Genomic DNA, 21,422 nt, shown 5'->3' on the forward strand with positions numbered 1-21,422 from the left:
GAATGTAATTCATCTATGCTATCATTAGTAAATGTTCACAGCAGTAGTCAGAAATGTCATAATGGTTCTTCATCAGAGTTTCAGTGAGGTGGCGCGGCATTACAGTTGATGAATGTGGATTTAAAGGACTAACTAGCAGGGCAGATGTGATGATCTCGGAGCTCTCGCAGCCGTAAAGCTGCCGTTTAAACAGTCCTCTCCACCTGAGCGTTACGCTTTACAGACCGGCTAAAGAGACGCATCTAATGGAAGGAAGGCGAGCACACTAACTCCAGATGAAATGACAGCGACACATCATTAAAAACCTCTAGCATCAGAGAGCCACAATTATTAGAAGCACAATCCTCTAATAGCAGCCGTTCAGATGGACGGCCTCATCTTATGGCATTAGAGAAACGATTAACGGACAAAGGATTTGACTCCATACTCTGGCTTTAATGCAGCAGTGATCACACACAATATATCCTCCATACTATCACAAACACAGCGTCATACATATCTACAGTATAGTGCAGCGTGCATACAAATGCATTCTAGTGCACAGAAAATAATTTCAATTTCTTTGAAACAGTCATGCATTCAATTTAATGACTGTAATTTTAGCAATTGTGGTGATATGGAAAACTGGCAATGTTATAACCTGCACCTTGTTCTCAGAGGCTTTAAATGAATCAGACACATTTGCGACCCTGCCAAACCACTTCCTAAAAAGATATCTCGCAAAAAGGAAATGGGTAAAACACCTGTGACTTCCTCTACTCTTTTAACCAGTCTTAGGATTTGGGACATCAGGTTTACTGATAAATTATCATGCCACTTCAGAATATCCATCAAATCTATCTATTTTTATATTGACTGTAGATAATACAATTACTACACCAAAAAAATAATTAACAATATTCACCACATATATTTACAAAAACATTTTAATACATTAAAAATGCCACATGAAGACTTGTGAAAACATTTCTGAGTAATGAATAGATTCATCTGCTATTAGAACATCTCAGGATTAGTCAGAAGAAATTGATGGTTTGGTTGAAATGACTGAAAAAAAAAACAAAAAAAAAAAAAACCTCCCATTTCTGAAGTGCTAAAAATATAGATAACTGTTTTCGCTATATCCTGGTCATATTAGTCATATTACACATGCATATGAACGTTTTTCTGTGTTGTATGTGAACAGACCACATTCCGAGAAAGCACACTAATAATAACCTGCAGGGGAAATCACCAGGAGAAAACCCAGCAGACAAACCAAATAAATAAATACCAGAAAGGCAGCAGCTAAAGCCGGATTAGGGTGAGCTCTCGGCCTCCATGTGCTCTCTAGAAGTGCCACACTTTCATTTGTTCCTGCGGTGTTTTAGGACACCCTGTGCTCAAACACCACCACACTCCTGTCAGCAAATAAAGAAACACATCAACCTGTGAAGGGATTTCCTATTTTATTAAAGCCCGCAGACGTAGGAGGATGAATATGAAATATGACCCGAGGTTCCTGTACAGTGTAATTAGTAATAACACATTTGATTTTATCTGTTATCAAACCCAAAAGCAAATTCTTTACATGCACATTACCAGATGGCCAGATTAAACCCCTCATCCTGACTGCGCTTGTGGAAAAGAGTCAGAACACACTGAACGGCTCGATCAGAAACCACACACAAGCTGAGAGAAGCATATACAGTAAAGCTTCTGACCTCAGTCCTGAAAACTCAAAAGAAACAAAGCAACAGCAGAATCTCCAAGCTGCTTTTTTCCATACATTTCTGAAATGTGTAATAAGGACAAACAAAACATCCTAAAAGTAGCCCACAGGTCAAATCTTAAGAAAAGACCTAAAGGTTGCTATTCAAAGAAAATATTCAGCTTCAAACAAATGGTCAACAATGGCATCAAATGTGGCACACTACATTACATTTAAGTGCAAAAGTAATAATATTCATAATATTTTTTAACTAAAAAACAAAAACAGAAGGTCAGTGTTTCATTAAATTTGTAATAACAATCTAAAAATACAATTTTAATCTTCGGGGTGAAGAAATTACCTAAATTTAAAAGTTCAATGAAAAATAAATTAAATTAAATTCTATTAATTCAATTACAATTTTCCCCTTTGAATGGATGGTCAAAGCCATCAAATGTGGTGCAACCATACTATTTCTGAATACAAAAAATAAAAAAAAAATTATATGAATAATTATAATAATAATAATAATAATAATAAAAAAATGGAAAACAAGGTCAGCAATTCATAAGATGTAATACACCTAACGAATGGTCAAATTGCATCAGATGTGGTGCAATCACACTACTTTATTAGAAATAAAATAAAATCTCTTAAAAAAATCCCCATTTAAAAGACAAGTGCATCTTGGATAGTAGTAAGAGAAAATTATGGCATAGAGAGAGGCTAGGGTCTCAGATGAAAGTTTTCATGATTTTTTTTGAGGACTGAGGGGAAGGAGGACAGGATGTCCATTCGTCCATCGGAGTGTGATCTCTCAGAAGACTGTATGTTAGTGTTGGCATGAGAAAAGAGCAGTGTGAGGCAGATGAACTTGTCACCAAGAAAAATGAAGACCTTGCTGTAACGCTTCACCTGAGCGAGGTACTAGCGGTGCAGGCACTGTCGATGAGTTACGATTCACAGCCAAGGACCGTCTTACAACCAAAGCCTGCTGAGACACACGTGTGACTGAACAGATGCGGCTCTTTAATTGAAGACACATAAACAGCAGCAACACTTGTGCTTGGAAAATTTACAAGAATAGGTTCACTTTCTATTTCAATTCGTGAGTGTGTATTTTCATTAGCCACAACAAACATGAAGTTGAACTGATATTCAGATTCACTCAATTCTGAATCTGGCATACTACTACTACTACTAATTATTATTATTATTAAACATAAATGAAATTATCAATAATTTAATAATATAGAATATGGTAATATATTATAGTAATTATATAATACTTACATTCAAATTTAAATTGCAATCCTGTTTGCTACCTCAAATTCATTTAATCTAAATTAAAACAAAATTCAATTCAGAAAGGAGCATAAAAATAAAATAAAATATTACAATCATCACTTTAATTGCAGATTCTTAGACTCAAATGTAAATTGTAATAATGTCTGCTACCTCAAACTCAAATTTAATTGAATAACACACAACCCTGGTTGCAATGCAATTGCTTTGTCGCTAGACAGTTTTTCCAGCCAAAACTTCAGTCGCTCAAGTTCCATGATTTGAGGTCCCACTCGTATATAAAACTAAACAGCAAGGCTTTTTCAAAATATGACCAACAGCAATAGTAATTATTACCATATAAAGCAGCACTAATGAAAGCAGTGTGCAAATAGAAGTTTACCATCTTCCACCGTTCATTTCAGGGTCTTCAAAGATAAAGATGATTTTCAAGAGCTCAGGTTGACAAAGACCAGGAAGAGAAAACCACTCGGCTGTTGCTATGATACCACAATATCAAACACCAGGCAACTGTGAATATATAATTTTAATGAATTAATTCTTTAGAGTCTTATGTAAATAAAGTCGCGCTTTGCTGTTTACATAATCTCAGAGCTGCTAATGCTTCTTTGGGGGACTTGAGCCGTCGGCAGTACCCTTTCTGATTAATTGAGTTGGAAATGCATTTGGGATGGGCTTTCCCTGAAAACCAGGTTACACTAGTAATACATCACACTCAGAAGTGAGTGGGTACGGGGAGGAGGAGAGATGCCTACAATGTTTAATTGACTGTGGATAAGATTTAAAGTATTAATACAATCCCATGATTCGTAGCAGCCGTATCGATCTTGTTTGCGTGTGTTTGGCTGCCGTATTGAAGGTTTGTAATGATATCTGCAGCTCACATCGATCCCGAATTGGTCTTGAAGACTGCTAGTCGTCGAGGGTCTGTCACCACCGGTTTATCGTTCCTTCCTCAAGACCCTTAACAAATGATTTAGAGTAATAGAGCAGAGAGCGTTAGAGATGCTCAACATGACACGCCTACAGAAGTGCAGCTAAGTAACTGAGATCAACCTGCAGAGGAATCCAGAATCCATTTGATTACATATTATTGGATTTTGAGAACATATGCTGCTCCCGTATGGATTGTTATTCCCTGCTGTCTACCCATGTGCAGAAGAAAACTTGTTTGAGACTCTTTTAGTGGTGTTACATAAGGCTTATACAGTACATAGGGTCAGTGACCTAACAAACGCCTAATACTAATAAGTATAAGTGTTATACCAATTATATAAGTATTAAATTTTGGTTTGCAAAACGTACCATGACATTTATGCTACAGACCTGATTGATTTCTCAAATCATGTAGCTTGTTAAGGAGAGATGTGCTGTTACTTACAGAAATTGGACCAAAAAAAAAAAGAAACCCTTCCAAATAAACATATATATATTTTATGGTTTTGAAAGAAGACTTTAACGTCCACCTTGGCTGCATTTGTTTGATCAAAAATACAGTGTTAAAAACAACAACATCAACAACAACAAAAAACAAAAAACAATAATATTGTGAAATAGTATTGCAATTTAAAATAACAGATTTCTATTTGAATATATTGCGAAATGTAATTTATTCCTCTGATGCAAAGCTGAATTTTCAGCAGCCAATCCTCTAGTCTTCAGTGTCACATGATCCTTCAGAAATCTAATTTGAATTTAAAAAAAAATTCTCAATTCAATTCAGAACAGTGCATAAAAATAATAATTAATTAATTAATTTAATTATTATCACTTTATTTACACTGAAATCTAAATTGTAATCCTGTTTGCTATCTAAAAATTCAAATTAATTTAATTTGAATTTAAAAAGTATTCACAATTCAATTCAGAATGGTCAAAAAATTAAACAAACAAAGACTCAAGGAACATTTCTTATCATTATCAATGTTGCTGCTTAATTTTTTGTGGAACCCATACATTTTACACTTTTTTTAGGGCTAGTTCATGAATAGATTGTTCCAAAAACAACAACAACAAAAAACATATATTTGAAATAGAAATCTTTTGTAACATCATAAAAGTCACTTTACTGTCACTTTTGATCAATTTAATGTGCCTTGCTGAATAAAAGTATGAATTTCTTATTAAAAAAAATAATAATAAATTGAAGGAAAGACCAGACTATTGCAGAAACTTGAGGGAATGTGTAGGGAAGATTGTAGGACTACCTGTTAAACAGTAGAGAAGGGAACACAAGATCAGAAGGTTGTTCTGCAAGACAAGACAAAAGATGTCCTGTGCCACAATAAAGATTTACAGCTGCTGCTCCAGACGGTTCATATCTGTTGTTGTGAATCTTTCATATTTGAAAGACAAGATTACTGAAGCAGAAATCAGATTTGGTTCAAGAGTTCTGGGCTACCGTGTTCGGATATCACCCTGCTTGAGTAATGTTAGCCGTCACTGAAAACTTCACAACAACCACACTGAGACCTTGAAGAAAGAGTCATTCTCCTGTTTGTAACTCATTGCATAAATGCCTTTCCCTTTCTGTGGAAAAAAGAAAATCTATAACTGAGTCAAAAAAAAAAAAAAATACAAATGTACAAAAGTACATCTTGCCATAATGGACGGTGTCGGTGGATTGTGTGAAAGTCTAGTTGGTTTTAAGGAAGCCTGGTATAATGAGGTTGACTCATGTCCAACAAACAGCATTATGACACATTCTTGTGTGAAGCACAACAGAACAGAACAAGTCTCAAGATGCACTTTTTAAAACTATGTTTAAAGCTATTTTTATTAAGTGCACAAAAGGCCATCCTTTAACTACACAAAATCATCACAGACCACACAAAACCAGACCTTATACACAACAGATGACAATGACAGAGAAGTTCAAAAGGAATGGTCTTTAAATGTATCGGTGAAAGCGGTGAATTTCTTACAAATGTGGCGTCATGATAGCTATCCATCTATTTATCTATCCATCTATCTATAAACAACAAGTACATATTTTTTTCTAGAATAAAACAGATAATCTCAAAAAGCAGAGCATCAAACGCACTCCTATATTTCCAGAAAAGGATGCACATTTCAAGACACTAAAAAAAGGCAGTTTGACACACAGGCCTCAGAGGGTAGCCGGGAGTGTTTGTCAGGGTGATGATGCTGAATCACAGGGCAGACAGTGTCTCTCTTTCTATTAGTTAGCTGAGGGATGGTGAACTCCAGGGAGGTAGACAGATGACACACTTTCACTCCTATCATTCTCCCTGCGAGTGGTCGCTCCAGGAACACACGAGATTAAGAGATGCAATTAATTGTCAAAGACAAACAAGTCACGGGCTAAGACAACACTCATGAGATTGCTCCATAAATTTCACCGCAAACAAGCCGAGCAGGTTAGCGGAGGAAAGGACACTAATTTGCTATATGAAACGTTCATAGAGTTCATAGAGGATGAAGGATATTGCAGCTGTTCCCTTTTCTGGTTCCATGACTGATTATTTTCACATTTGTGTCAGATCATTTAAGCACATAAATCTAATCTACTAAATCAATTACATGCAAGATACAGTTGCTAAAAGCAAGCTCACCATTTTTACAACTAATAATATCTCAACCGCTTGTGTTCGCAGGAACCATGGTGAGCAAGGACGCTGGTAAATGCATGCTCACCAACTCTGAGTCTGACTCGGAGGCAACGGCATCCTCCATGGCCCTGGAGGTCAAAGGATCATTGGACGAAAGCCGGCAGGTGCGCAAGCGCAACAAAGCCCTTCAGGTGCGCTTCAAGGACATCTGCGATGCGCAGAATGAACAGGCTGCTGCGGCCCGAGGGGGGAAGCCGGTCTACAAGGTGGCGTACCGCAAGTACATGACTGTCCCAGCTCGCAGATCAATCCCCAATGTCACCAAAAGCACCGGAGTGCAAACATCACCGGACCTTAGGAAGCGTTACCAGACTTTTCCATTTGAGAGGAAGAAAGGACATACGGTCAAGCATGCCGCTGTGGTGGAGAGCTGTAAGGACCAGGACGATGGGTTCATTATTGATGTAAAGAGGGCAAAAGCTACTGAGGCAGGTAGGGAGTGCGTGTCCTCTCAAAATGTGAGGAAAACAAGAGCATTAATGCACACCAGCAAGTGCGTCGCAACCATAGAGCAACATCCACAAGCCAGGGACTGTCTGAAGAGAACAGACGGGCCATGCTCGGACGCTCTGGTTCTCCCCTGTCCGACAGATGGGTCCACAGCGGGAACGGAAAACTCGGACTATCAGATCTGTAGCGTCAGAAGTAAACACAGTAAGGGCTTCCAGAGAGACTCTGAAACTCTTGATCGCTCAGGCAAGCTGCATTTGCTGAACTCTGGGGAGAGCAGTGGGAATATTCTAGAGGATTCCTCCTCCAAAGTGACAGGACCAATCGCATGGAACTCCCTCACGCAGGTGGAGTGCCTGGAGAGTCCGTCTGAACGGAGCAAACGCAAGAAGACTCTGCAGCTCAATGGCCTGCAGTCACAGACGCTGCCACGGACCAGTTGCACTACGCAGGTCCAGTGCCACGTGGGCACGCTCTCTGCTCGACCACTGGGGGCCATGGAGGCGGCAGCACCGATGACTCCGGCCTCCTCGACAGCCGTTCCCATGCCAGCGCCTCCATGCAGGGGCGGCACAGGATCGGGAACTCTACAGACGGATAATGAGGTTTGCAAGCAGATAGTGCCTGTCAATCAGGATGGGGAAGTTAAAGCGCAGATCCAGGCCATGGAAAACATGATCAGTTCAAGCCAGGAAACCATAAAAGTGCTGCTGGGTGTCATTCAGGAGCTGGAAAAAGGAGAAGCTCATAGAGAAGGGTAAGAAGATGTACATTAACCAGCATGCAAAGTGTATAATGAAATTCTATGCCAAAAGAACTGCATCAAGCAGAATTGCAACAAATGCAATGTGTAGAACCACAATGGATAACTTTGGTTGTTTCTATGTATTTATGCATGGCATTCAAGAAACTATTCCAAGACAGAAAACATGACCTCAGTCCCACGTATTGTTTGGTTGGAACTGCTATAGTAGGTTTTATTAGGATGGATGAGTACAGCTTTGGTTGGTTAGCAAGACTTTAAGGGAAGCACTCTATTTCATATAAATACAATTTTCTGCCAACAGAACTGCACCAAGCAGTTCCTCACTTCCCCACAGGCTTCCACCAAATTTGTTGAAAGCACCAACAAGCCATAATGCACGTTGTTCACATAGCTGACCTAAAGATTACTTTGGTTAGCTCTATGCGTTTATGCATGAGATACAATAAACTATTCCAACACATAAAACATTACGTCAGTCCCGTGCATCATTTGGTTCTCAAAGTGCTATAGCAGGTCCAATTAGGATATATGCATCTTTGGTTGGTTAGCAAGACTACACGGGCAACACTCAATTTCTGCGCCAAAAGAATTGCACCAAGCAGAATTGCATTTCCCCAGACATCCACAACTCATGCAAACTGCAATGTGTTGAATGCACCAATGAAACACAATGTACATTTTTTGGAAAGCCGACCTAAATACTGATTAATCTGTTTGTCTCTGTGTGTTTATCCATAAAATAATCTATTTCAACACAGAAAACATTACTTCAGTCTCACCTATTGTTTGGTTCTCAAACTCCATAGTAGGTCTAATTTGGATAGATGAGTACAGCTTTGGTTGGTTAGTAAGACTTTTGGTTGGTTAGTAAGACTTTTGGTTGGTTAGTAAGAAGGCGAGCAGTCTGTTTCATAAATATGAAATTCTGTGACAACATAATTGAATTTCCACACAGGTTTTCCCAAACATCCACACACCAATGCACGCCAACTACAATGTGTTGAAAGCGCCAATGAATCACAATGCACACTGTTTGGAAAGTTGACTTAAAGATGGATTACCTTGGTTGTTTCTATGCATTTATGCATGGAATACAAGAAACTATTCCAACAACAAAAACATTACATCTGTTTGAGAACCACTGTTTGGTTCTATAGCTATAGAAGGTTTAATTAGGATGGATAAGTGCATCTTTGGTTGGTTAGTAAGATTTTAAGGGCAGCGATCACAAAAGAATAAAAATGCATTTTTGTGGCAACAGAACTGCACCAAGCAGAACTGTATTTCCCTAAACATCTACAACTCATGCCAACTACAATGTGTTGAAAGCACCAACAAACCAACGTACACTGTTCGGAAAGTTGAACTAAAGATGGATTACTTTGGTTGTCTCTATGGTTTTCTAAACATTAAATCAGTCCCAATAATTGTTTGGTTCTCAAACTGACTGCTATATAGGGCTGGGTGATATGAAAAGAAAAAAAAAATAATACAAATTTTTTTTTTTTTCAGAATGTTTGACTGATTCTAGATTTTAAGATTTTTAACTAGTCGACTTGAAAATGTTACTACAACATGATTCGAGTAACTTTTTCTTTATTAACCCTCTAGTTAAAGAAATTTCTATTCCTAGTGCACCACACATGACGTTATCAACATGATGTAAATGTTAAACAAATCACTTGTTAAATATCTTTGCAAAAAAAGATGCATGAACTACAACAACATCTTGTACAAACTTGACTTATGCATATTATATGTTCAGAAATAATACAAGAAAAATGCTTTAAAAAATCTCAAAAGTCAAGGTAATTCAAATTCAAAACCACTGAAGGTAAAACACCAGTAGATTATTATTACCTCTAAATATTCTGTAAAAACAATGAACAGCAGCTTTCAGCCTGTCAGCATGATGCAAACATGACATTTCAGACATACATTAGTAGTTCTTTACAGGTTTTTATTCAATCGCACTGTTTTTCCATTGTTTTATCTAAGTAAACATGGACGTGTTTGACTGTTGCGCTTGCGTCTCTTGCAGTGTCTCATACATGAAACGGCATTCTAAAAACAATAAAGTTAAACATTCAACTTCCATCGTCCTGCATTGTTTTCCGATTCCATTTCTCAGGTCGCATCATTGTCAACACAAAAGCACATTCTGTGTGAGCGCGTCATGTGAGTGGTTAATCACGTGCGCCAACATGCGGTTTGATCATTGTTTTCTCTTTACTGTTAACACTGGCATATTTTCAAAGTGTCTGATTCTAACGTTTGGTAATATTTCTATTCAAAATTGTGATTCGTCGATTTATAAAAAATAAAATAGTGGCAAAACATTACATTCGAATTAATCAATAAAATCTGAAAAATCACCCAGCCCTACTGCTATAGTAGGTCTAATTAGGATAAATAAGTGCATCTTTGGTTGGTTAGCGAGACGTTCAGGGCAGCATGCTTTTTCATATTGACTTTCATCACATTGGACTCAACCTGGGAAATTAGCTTGAGGCCTTCTAAATACTATTTATTTAATGATGCCAGAAGCCTTCTACTTTCAAGAGCACCTATTTAATCTAACAATTGAATCCGCTCCAAATCGGGGCAGAGACATTAAGCAATGACAAACCTTTTTTAAGAGAGTAGATAAAGGCGATAAAATGTACAAGAACCTCACAAAGGAGAAGATTCGGCAGTATATTTAGATACAATAAACAGACACTGACTAAATTACACAAGCAGGTATTTACATGCATAACAGCTGAATATATACTGTCAATGATAAACCAGTTAATTCCCACAGCAGGATATCATGCAAATCAGCCTAAACTCTCACTTTAAAATATCCCAACACTGCATTTAGCATAACACATGCGACACGGTTTGCATGTGATTTTGAGAAACACAAGACCAAATCTAATGCTTGAGGCTGGTTGGGTTAAGGGAAAACCAGACCTTGAGTTTGCACAGGAAACAGACTCAATCTCCCGCATATTCACACAAATATTTTCCTAAACATACTTTGGGATGTAAGCACTGGAACCCTGCCATGATAGTGATTAAAAACGGCATTAATTACCTTCAAGACTACATATCTACCTTATGTACTTGAAGCACAATTAAGGTCACAGCAAGAGGGTTTCGTAAACAACTGATCCAGAGGATGATCAGGAAACTAGACATCATCATCACGAGGATGATTAGAGATCCGCTCAAGCACAAACTCCGAGAATCATGGGACAAAGAACCGCTGACTGATCAAAACAACATATTTTGCATAATATAAATGCATTATCCAGTGCATTATTAATTTTAGCCTGATATTATAAAGACTCATCTAAACATCTAATGGCACGCTTTACACAAAAACAAATGAAACTCAACCTAGGTTGCAGAGAGGGAATTTTCTAGCATTGCCCGAGCAAACGCCTCAGAGGTTTCGTATGAATAATGCTTTTCCAGATATTACACTTCAAGTTATATTTTAATGTGTTCTCAAAGCAATGCAATGAGTTTTCAATTCCCCAGCTCAGGTTTGAGAAAGTACGTTTTCCTACATTCAGTGCAGAAAGAGTTAATGCTTGTGTGGATACGCAACATTAGTCTCATTCCACACACTCAAAAATGTCATTCGCGTGACAAAAGACTGGAGGACGTAGGTGAATGTATTCATAATTACATCTGTTACATTACCGCCGGCGTGATGTTACTTTTCAACGTGTTCAGAAGCATGCTGCAGACAAAGATGTATGCACAGAGTGGTTTGACTCAAAAACATGCTACAGGATCAAAGGTAATGCTAGTGGTGGTGTAGCTAACTATGAAGCACAGTAAAAAGTGTGGTGTGCAGTAGTTAAGGATCAAAAACAAACACTGAGTGATTTGTGGAAACAAACCAACCAAATAATTTCTTTAAAATTTGCATTACATTAAACATACTTTTACACATGGTCTTGGACATGGTTTTGGTCATGGGTTCTAAATAAAATATGATATTGTTAATATACAAAGGAGAGAAAGTTCTTTCATCAAAGATATTTAGCTATAAAGGTATAAGTCAAGGTATACAACCCAATATAGTTTTACGAGAAATTTAATATTAAGACTGCATATTTAATCCATAATAAATTTGAAATCAATAATTTTAAGAATTAAATCAATTCAAGAATATTTATCTCACCAGATTATCAAAAAAAGCATTAAAACATTCAATAAAAACAAAAAATTATAAAAAATAAATAAATGTGGTAAATATATGCAATATTAAAAATACTTTCCAACATAACATGAGGTAAAACAAACAGGGGATTGTTTTAAAATGAGAAATTAAATTTATATATTTAATCCAAACTAAATATGAAATAAAATAAATAAAAAATTAAGAATATTTAACTCACTGGATTATCAAAAAATAGGCATTAAAATATATTTTAAAAAGTCATAAAACTAAAATCAGCAAATGAGGTAAATATATGAATTAACTGATTGCAATAACAACAACAACAACATTCATTCACAAATATTTAATTCAAAGGGATATAAAAATAGGTATTACCACATTGTCATTTAAAAATGTGGTTAAAAATTACGTTACAGAATACATAAAATATCTACACTGTTGCAGCAAAATCTCAGCTGGTTGACATTCCTATAAACACTCATAACCAGCCCTTGCTAAAACGTGAGGCAGGCAAAAAAATAAAAAATAAAAATCAGACCAGACCTAGACATTTAGACATTACAACATATTTATCACCCGAAGCTTTGAAAATAATTACTTCTGACATAACTGTTTCTCTGTGCATCTATTTAAATGATAATTGATGCAATCTGCACAAATAATACGCAGCCCAATAACAGAGGGTCCTTTGTGGGAGAATTCAACTTCTGTCCCAAAGGTCTTCTTTCTCTTTTGGGAAACAACATAATTGACTTCCTTTTTACATTCCAACACATTACCTCCCGTGCTGTGCCAGCTGCTCCGGAGGGCTCGGCCTGATCACCGCCGGCAGCCAGAGCCTTGTGACAGACATTATTCTGCTGCCCTCCTGTCCAACCTCAGGCTCCCAGCAACAGCGCTATACATCACTGTCCCCATTAGGCATGGGAACTAGCCTCAAATAAAGCCCACGCATCAGCAAACAGCACATCACATGCTCTCATTAGAGCCAAAATGGCTGTTGGTGTCCCGCTCTTTTATACGATGAGCCCCGCAGTTTGACCTTTTAAGGAGGCCTGTGCATAGCTCAGGAGTGGCGGCGCTGAGATGCAGACAGACCGCCGGTAATGGCCGAGTGGGCTGCTCTCTGACAGCGAACTGCACAAAATGAGCTCTGGACTGCTGTTACAGACCAAAAAACTGAGTCAGAGTCTCTCTGAGTAACAGAGAAGCAAGCAGTTCTCACACTGAAGCATTCGCTGCACAGTCCGGCTGAGGTCACAATTAAATAGTTCATTGCAAATTAAATTTGATGTTTCATATATTTCATAAATATATAAATTTCATATAAATTTCATATATCACTGGATTATTAAAAAATAAGTATTACTGTATAGCCAATAAATAAATAAATGAAATAAAATAAACATTGGGTGATTTTGAATAAAATCTGGTCATCTGGTCACCCACTGAAGCTAAGCAGGGCTGAGTCTGGTCAGTACCTGGATGGGAGACCTCCTGGGAAAACTAGGTAGCTGCTGGAAGAAGTGTTAGTGAGGCCAGCAGGGCGAGCTTCCTCTGTGTGGGTCCTAGCGCCCCAGTATAGGGAAGGGGACACTATACTGTCAAAAAGCACCGTCCTTTGAAAATGACAGGATTCACGAGACCACTTGACGTTGTTTGTCTTGTTTATTAGTGTTCTAACAGGGTTAAGTTGGCTAATTGTTTATGTCTTGGTTTAACTCTATTTATTGTTGTATTTATTGCTATGTCCTACCTTGTTGTGCTGTAGACTGCAAAGTTAACACAAATTAAAAGTTCAGTTATGAAGGACAAGGATGAAAGATTTGTAGCTGTGTATAGTCGTCTAAAACACATCCTCAATTATCTTGTATCTATATTTCACATACCATTTCTGGCCTGCTGGCAAGAATATAGTGATGTGAAACTACGAACAGTCTTCACATTGAGATTAAAATGATATTTAAACTATTATATTACATCTACATTGCATCTACTGACCGCATTATTTGGACGTGGCGTCTGTCAAAAATAGGTGAACGTTCTTAGGATCGCAACGAATGACGGCACGTATGAGCCTCCCTCAAGATGCACCATCACAAGAAGAATACACGAGGTGTGTGAAAAGGAGATTTTAATTTAATTGCATTAATGTTTAAGTTGAGATTTACAAGAAATATTATAACTGCTACTATGTAAAGGGAATACTGCTGTAAAAAAGCACCTTGTTTAAAGTGTTTGCAAACCAAATGTTATTGTGCTTTTGTTCATACAGCAGTATTTTTAAAATAAAAGTGTGCAATACACTACTTTTGAATTCATTGTTAAATTTTGCTCATAACAATGCGATTAACTCAAGAAAAATCATGCGATTAAAAATTTATTGTTGCCCAGCACTAAAAGTGTTGAGAAAAAAAGGGAATATTTAGGGGTTGAAGGGATACTCCACCCCAAAATGAAAATGTTGTCATTAATCCCTTACTCCCCATGTCGTTCCAAACCCATAAAAGCTTCATTCGTCTTCAAAACACAATTTAAGATATTTTGGATGAAAACCAGGAGGCTTGTGACTGTCCCATAGACTGCCAAGTAAATTACACTGTCAAGGTCCAGAAAAGTATAAAAAGCATCGTCAGAATAGTCACTGACAGAGAAGAGCGTACGCTGCCTGCGTTCAGCTCATATTCTTCAAAATGGCACTGTGGTGATGTGGAGAGACGAATTATTGAATAAAGTCATTGTTTTTGTTTACTTTGCATACAAAAAGTATTCCCGTCGCTTCATAACGTTACAGTTGAACCACTGATTGCTGATGGACTATTCTGACGATGTGTTTTATACTTTTCTGGACCTTGACACTGTAAGTGACTTAGCAGTCAATGGGACAGTTACAAGCCCCATTTCATCCAAAATATCTTAAATTGTGTTCCAAAGACGAAGTAAGCTTTTACGGGTTTGGAACAACATGGGGGTAAGTGATTTATGACAAAATTTACATTTTGGGGTGGAGTAACCCTTTAAACAACCATAAGCAAAACAGTGGTTTAACTACCAAAACTTACCAAATTATATAACTCTGACTTGAAAATTAGCTCTTTTAATAGAAGTCTAGGCATTGTTTTATGTTTTATACTACGATATGAATTAAAATTATTTTCTGTACTAATCAATGGGATGCCAGAGATGCTGTCAATACAGCTTAACTTCTATTCATCCCTTAATACTCCAGCAACGAGAGACGGACAGAGTTTAGCTGGACATTCAGATCGACAGGACGAGAGACGGACAGATCATCAGAGCTATTGATCACTCTGTTGGTTTCCCATCAGTCTGACATTGACCCTCCATCACAGGACTGTCGGACGGGGCAACGGGTCGCGTTCTTCCTGCCAGCAAAGCAATTGTTACGACGACAGGCAGTAATTACTAATGGCAGCCAACAGTGAAAGTAAAGCTTCTCGAAGTTTTGGACAGCGGCAGTGAACACTTGTTGACAAAAGGAGATTTATGCTATTTGCTTTAGCATTTATTAATGTTAGAAATATTCAGCTCAGAGACTATAGCACAATCCTGCTGGAGGGAGTAAACAGGACAAAGTCAAAGCTTTCAAACAAACACATACGAGAGACTAGGAATCAGATGTAAACACTGACTACTATACACTGAGAGCAAAGCAAACAAGTTTCGCTTCAGAGCGAAAGATCACCAAACTGCAAACATTATAGAGCTTCAAAGTTTTGTATTTTTAATGAAATATGGTGTAAATAAGATTTATTCTCTTGCTACACAGTCATGCTGTATGCATGAACCATTTAAGTCTGACAAACCTTCAATATGCAAAACTCTCTAATTATTCATTTCAGAGACATAAATCACAGAGATTAATAACTAGCAATTTAGTAAGTGAATGAGATGTTAAGGAAACACTCAGTCTTATGAAATGTATTCTTGTATTCAGCAAGGATGCATTAAACTGATCAAAAGTGACAGTAAAGGCATTTACAATATTACAAAAATAAATATTGAGCAGCACAACTGTTTTCAACACTGATAATAATCAGAAATGTTTATTGAGCAGCAAATCAGCATATGACAAGGATCATGTGACTCTGAAGTAATGAAGCTGAAAATTCAGCTTTGATCACATGAATAAATTATACTTTTCAATATTTTAAATAGAAATGATTTATTTTAAATTGTAATAATATTTCAGAATATTACTGTTTTTACTGTATTTCTGATTAAATAAATGCAGCCTTGCTGAGCAGTTCTTTCTAGAACATTTTTCAACAGTGGAGAACATGCATGCATTTTGCAGATGCTTTTATCCAAATGAGGAATACAAGTCAATTCATTATAAGGAAGAACAAAAAATAATTAAAATTTGTGCCGTAAGTGTGTTTTTGCATGCAATCACTTCATGACATTACTTTCAAATTACACTGCAAACTCAGTGCAATCTTAGAGAAAAACACACATTATTTTACCATGATGCTGAATAGACATGTGCCGGTATTCGGTAACGCGATATATCACGGTAATGAATAAGCACGATATTGTTATCGTGGGCACTTCTAAATACCGTGAATAATTATATTTTACAAATTATTGGAATGCATTTTAAGAATACTATTCCCATCAACTGGTCAAAATGCACAACACCGCTGTATGCTGCTTGAAAGACGGTGTGTGCTCTGATGTAAACAAGCAAGCATGAGAAGCACATGGGGAACACGTGAGAGATGCGCTGAATGAAAGCACATTCGCTCTATGACAGCAGATGGCGCTAAACTGCAGGAAATGCAGCACTTACCCTGGAAACCCCATAAATAAAGCAGCTGCCCTACTTTCTAAAACATATTTAAATTATTTTAAATAGCCATTTAGATTTGTGTTATTCGCTGTGGTGTTCATCACACCGCCAAATACTTAAATATTTAGACTTAATAGGCTATTTATTTTCAAACTTTTTTTTTTTTTTCATTTTAATCTGGAATACAACATGCCCTAGATATTGTTTGAAAGTGTTTTGATTCTTTATTGTTCCTTCACACTTTACATTAGGGCTTCATTAGTTAACATTAGTTAATTCATCAGTTAACATAAACTGCCAATGAAAAATTCTTCTGAACATTCATGAATCTTAGGTATTCCAATATTTAATAACACATTGTTAAAATCGAAAGTTGCAACTGTGTTATTTAATGAGCTAACATGAACTAAGACTTGTATTTTTTAACAAAAATTAATAACTTTTGTAGCAAATGTAGCTATTGCTCATTGTGAATGTTAATGCATTACCTAAGGTTAACTAATGAGATCTTATTATAAAGTGATACCTATTGGTCTTTATAGATCTTTTGCACTTTAATCTGTGTAAAACGTTTAAGTTTATATATTTTTCTGTATTACTTTATTGCATTTAAATGTTCAGTTATTTTTGTTATAAGAAAAAAGTTATTTAACCTGTTATACTGTATTATGACCACTTTTTCAAACTATATTTAATATAGTATACGTATACCGTGATAAAAGCATGAGCAATTAATCACAACAGGAAAATTTAATACCGGCATATCCCTAATACTGAAGTCAGTGAGCTCGTGCTGAAAAACAAGGCTCAAATGGTCACTTGAAACAGTGCAAACCTCCAGTGAGTGACAGTTAAGTGACTATAATGAGATGCATTCCAGTATTATGTATAATTTATTCAGCATTTGAATAACAGTTTTGTTTTTCATGCTGTTAAGAGTGCCTATGTGAAGCTGATTGCTGATGTACAAAACAGTGATGAAGTAATTCAGGAACACAGCTCTGCGCTTCAACAAACATTACACATTACATAATTCGCTTTGAATCAAATATTTACATACAAATTTCTACAGCTGAAAATAAAGCCTGATAAAAGTAAAAGCCAAAAATGAGAATGCATTCCAAACTGAGAAGATCTGATGAACGAGGAACCTTTGAAATCAAGCTCTGGTTTAGTTAATGAACTTCCCGTTTCCCCCTGAGCTCAGTCTATTTTAGGTGAGGATAATCATATCAGCAGAAATGATATCACGCCCGTCTGGACGTACCCAGTGGATTTTGGGGAAGGAATTAGTCTCCACTCCTCTAAAACCACACACAAAATCCCCTGTCTTAAAAATACAAACTACTTCAACAATGGAAACAGCCTCGCAAAAGTGCAATTAAGACAGCAGATAAGCTATTATATACCAATTTATTAATGTTTAAAAACATAAAAAAATAAAGGAATTTTCCATATTGGAAATTAAAACCAGTACCAGCACAAAGAAAGAAAGAAAGAATAAAGGCTTAAAAATAAAATAAAAAAAGAAATAAAAAAACAGAAAGAAAGAAAGAGAAAGAAAGAAAAAAAAAAAAAAAAAGAAAAAAAAAAAAAAAAGAAGAAAGAGAAAAAGAAATAAAAAAAAATAAAGGCTTAAAAATAATATTATATATGGATTAAAACTGCAGGAAAAAAAATAATAAAGTAAATTTAAATAAATCAATCAATATTGCAATTAAGACAGCAGAACATTTATTATATACCAATTTATTATTTAGCAAAAACATTTTAAAAATCTTACCAACCCAAAGAAAGCTCAATAGAAAGAGCTGTTGTCTTGACATTATATTTGCCACAAAAAATCCTCAATATTGAAATCAGTAAATATCAACAATTACTAAAAATCTATTGTTAGTACATCATTAGCTGGCAAGAACTATTGGAATTCATTGTAAAATTCAGTCTGTTGTTCGGTTTTTATTTCAACCAGGATAATAGCTTAAAAGGCAGCTGCCTATATAGACGGCAAAGTGCACCGGAGCAGAGCTATATGCAGCATCCATCAGCACATTTTAGCTCCTGCAAGCAGAAGAAAACAGCGTCAAAAGCAGCACGATCTGACATTTCTTCAGCGTTGCCGTGCAGAAACACCAGGATTTCAAGGCCGTTCTGTTCTCTGGTTTCTGATTACACTCACAAACACAGCCTGTGTCCCGCGTGTCCTCTGCAGAACGCCGGTGTGAGGAATGCTAACATATCTTTCCCGCTGCGTGTATTGACCGTGAGCTGATAATGAGGGCCGACAGGGTGAACGGGGAGGCGGAGCGGCCAAACCGCCTGTGTAATGACTCGTCCTCTCTCACTTTATCTCCTCACAGGCTCTCCTATCGGACCGGACAGGACACGGCCAACTGCGACACGTGTCGGAACAGCGCATGCATTATTTACAGGTTGGTTGATGTATTTTGTTTCAAACCCAAGCGAGTGAGATACACGAGCATGCTGCGCTAATAAAGCTCAACTGCAGCCTGATCACAGATCGTGTGAGTAATGAGCGAGATAAAGAGAGGAAATACTCCTGCTGACAGGAAGGAGTAGGCTATTCGACAAAGGACCTTAGTGGGACACCCTCATCACAGAGCCCGGCACAACATTATCTTAACATTATCATTAACATTAGATCTTAAAGGTATAGCCTAGGTTTATTCTTAAAGATACTGAACAAACGGGAGTCTTGACACTCACTCACACACTAACGATAATCAGCGAGTGCCATCCTATCATTTCAAAGCATCTGAGTGAACTTAAAGATGCGCTCGTATTCCTGAAGAAATCACAGCAGTAGAGTATGTCTGAGTGTGTGAAGGTCAGGCTGTGTTTTTCTCAGAGTGTTTTTGTCTCAGGTGCAATGATAGCTGAAGTATGTATATGAGGGATTCTGGGTAATTGACAGGTAGCAATCGCCAAGAGAGCTTGTTGTGTGGAAAGCAAAATTTTGTTATGCGAGGTTTCACAAGACTTGAAAGCACATGAGTCACATGAACGACTTACATGACGCCTGTTGTTCTGTTTTTGGGAGAATTAGCATTTCACATGAACAGCGGTTTCATTCTGACGTCATGCAGAAATAAGACAATCAACGTGAGAAGCGTCTCAGGGGACAGCTGAGCAGTGCTGGGGATAGAAAGCGTCAAAGTGACATCGACACACCTATGAGGAGGCGAGAGTCCCTGCAGAAGACAAGCGACATACATACAATCAAATTTAGCAGCTCTCTTTGAAGCAAAAAGAAGGATTAAACACAATCTAATTACACACACCCAGTGAAAACACTCGACAGGAGAGAGCAGGAATCGCTCTGGATGAGAAACATGCTCGACGGATCATTACTTCAGCCATCATGTCAGTGAACTGATACGTATTGGATAGTTTATGCCACGTTTATTAGCTAGTTATTAATTTTAGATAATAGATATAATCAAATATAGTGTTATATTATATAGCCAAAATTAATCTGAACCAAAACTAAATATATATAAACATAAATAACATTTAAGATAAATTGTAATACATAATAAAATTGTATTAATATTACAAATTTTATAAATAAATATATATAAAAGTATATATAGTATATATAACAAATAACACAAAGTATAATACATATTAATATTAAATATTGAAATTGTATATGTATGTGTGTGTGTATGAAATTACAATTAATGTAATTTTATATATAAATTATTATATTAATATGTAAAACTAATAATTTATTATATATGCCGTATTTAATTCTATTTGAATTGTAATATCAACTTTTTTCAATATAATTAATATTTTAATATAATTAATATAATTACACGCACATTAATACATATTAAAATTAAAATATAATTAAATGCTACATTACAAAATGACTAGTATACTATTTTCATTATTAAATGTATTAATATTGTATTCATATTGTATTGATTTACAGTATATTCATATACTTTTTACAATCATTGTATATTTTTAGATTTATTTAATTTTATCATTGTTATTTATATATTTTTGATGCATTTGATATTTTTATAATATTTTGATGATTATCTTTGATGACAACATCAAATGCACAAAGTTTTACAAAGTTTCAAAGTAGCGTAACAAAATGTAAAGTTGCTTCCCAAACACTGCTATCTCTGTCTCTTGTGTGCATGTGTTTTTCTTGTTTACACCGATAATATCCAGAATGGCTTCCCATCCACATAAATCATGCTAATAGAGTTCAGTCTGAAGGAGCTAAAGTGTTCTACTTAGCATAATACGGTGGGGAGGAGAAATCTCAAGAGATCAGATCACTGCTCTTCAGTCTCAGCAGAATCAATAAATGCCTGTCGTTCAGCAGCAGAGAACACAAGGCGGAGTAAGTGTGCATGCAACATGAAGCACTTCTCAACAAACTGAAGCTAAATTATTCTCTTATTAACTAATCTGTTGTGAACAGAAATTAACTGAATTTAGAAATTGGCACCAAAGCCGTGGTGTTAACAAATGATTACAAATTGTATTTGACAACTGAAAACAAATAAAATTAAATAAAATTTAAAACAAAGTTGTATTAT

At 36.3% G+C, this 21,422-nt stretch overlaps 2 protein-coding genes across 3 annotated transcripts in view; one reads left to right on the forward strand and one right to left on the reverse strand.

Moving 5' to 3' along the window:
- The window catches only part of LOC109092652 (dedicator of cytokinesis protein 1-like), a 195,070-nt gene that overhangs the window by 93,374 nt on the left and 80,274 nt on the right, over positions 1-21,422 (reverse strand). The gene's annotated exons all lie outside the window — the stretch shown is intronic.
- Positions 1-21,422, forward strand: part of LOC109100109 (inhibitory synaptic factor 2A-like) — a 38,665-nt gene that overhangs the window by 5,521 nt on the left and 11,722 nt on the right. Inside the window, exons 2-3 of one of the 2 annotated variants that reach the window (XM_042768104.1) lie at positions 6,613-7,834; positions 19,197-19,268. In XM_042768104.1, coding sequence (XP_042624038.1) covers positions 6,618-7,834; positions 19,197-19,268 — 1,289 coding nt within the window. In that variant the 5' untranslated portion in view covers positions 6,613-6,617. Of the gene's footprint in view, positions 1-6,426; positions 7,835-19,196; positions 19,269-21,422 lie in introns of those variants that run through there. The other variant, XM_042768105.1, reaches the window with a different exon arrangement.

Source organism: Cyprinus carpio, chromosome A12 (genome assembly GCF_018340385.1).
Source record: "Cyprinus carpio isolate SPL01 chromosome A12, ASM1834038v1, whole genome shotgun sequence".
Classification (NCBI taxonomy): Eukaryota; Metazoa; Chordata; class Actinopteri; order Cypriniformes; family Cyprinidae; genus Cyprinus; species Cyprinus carpio.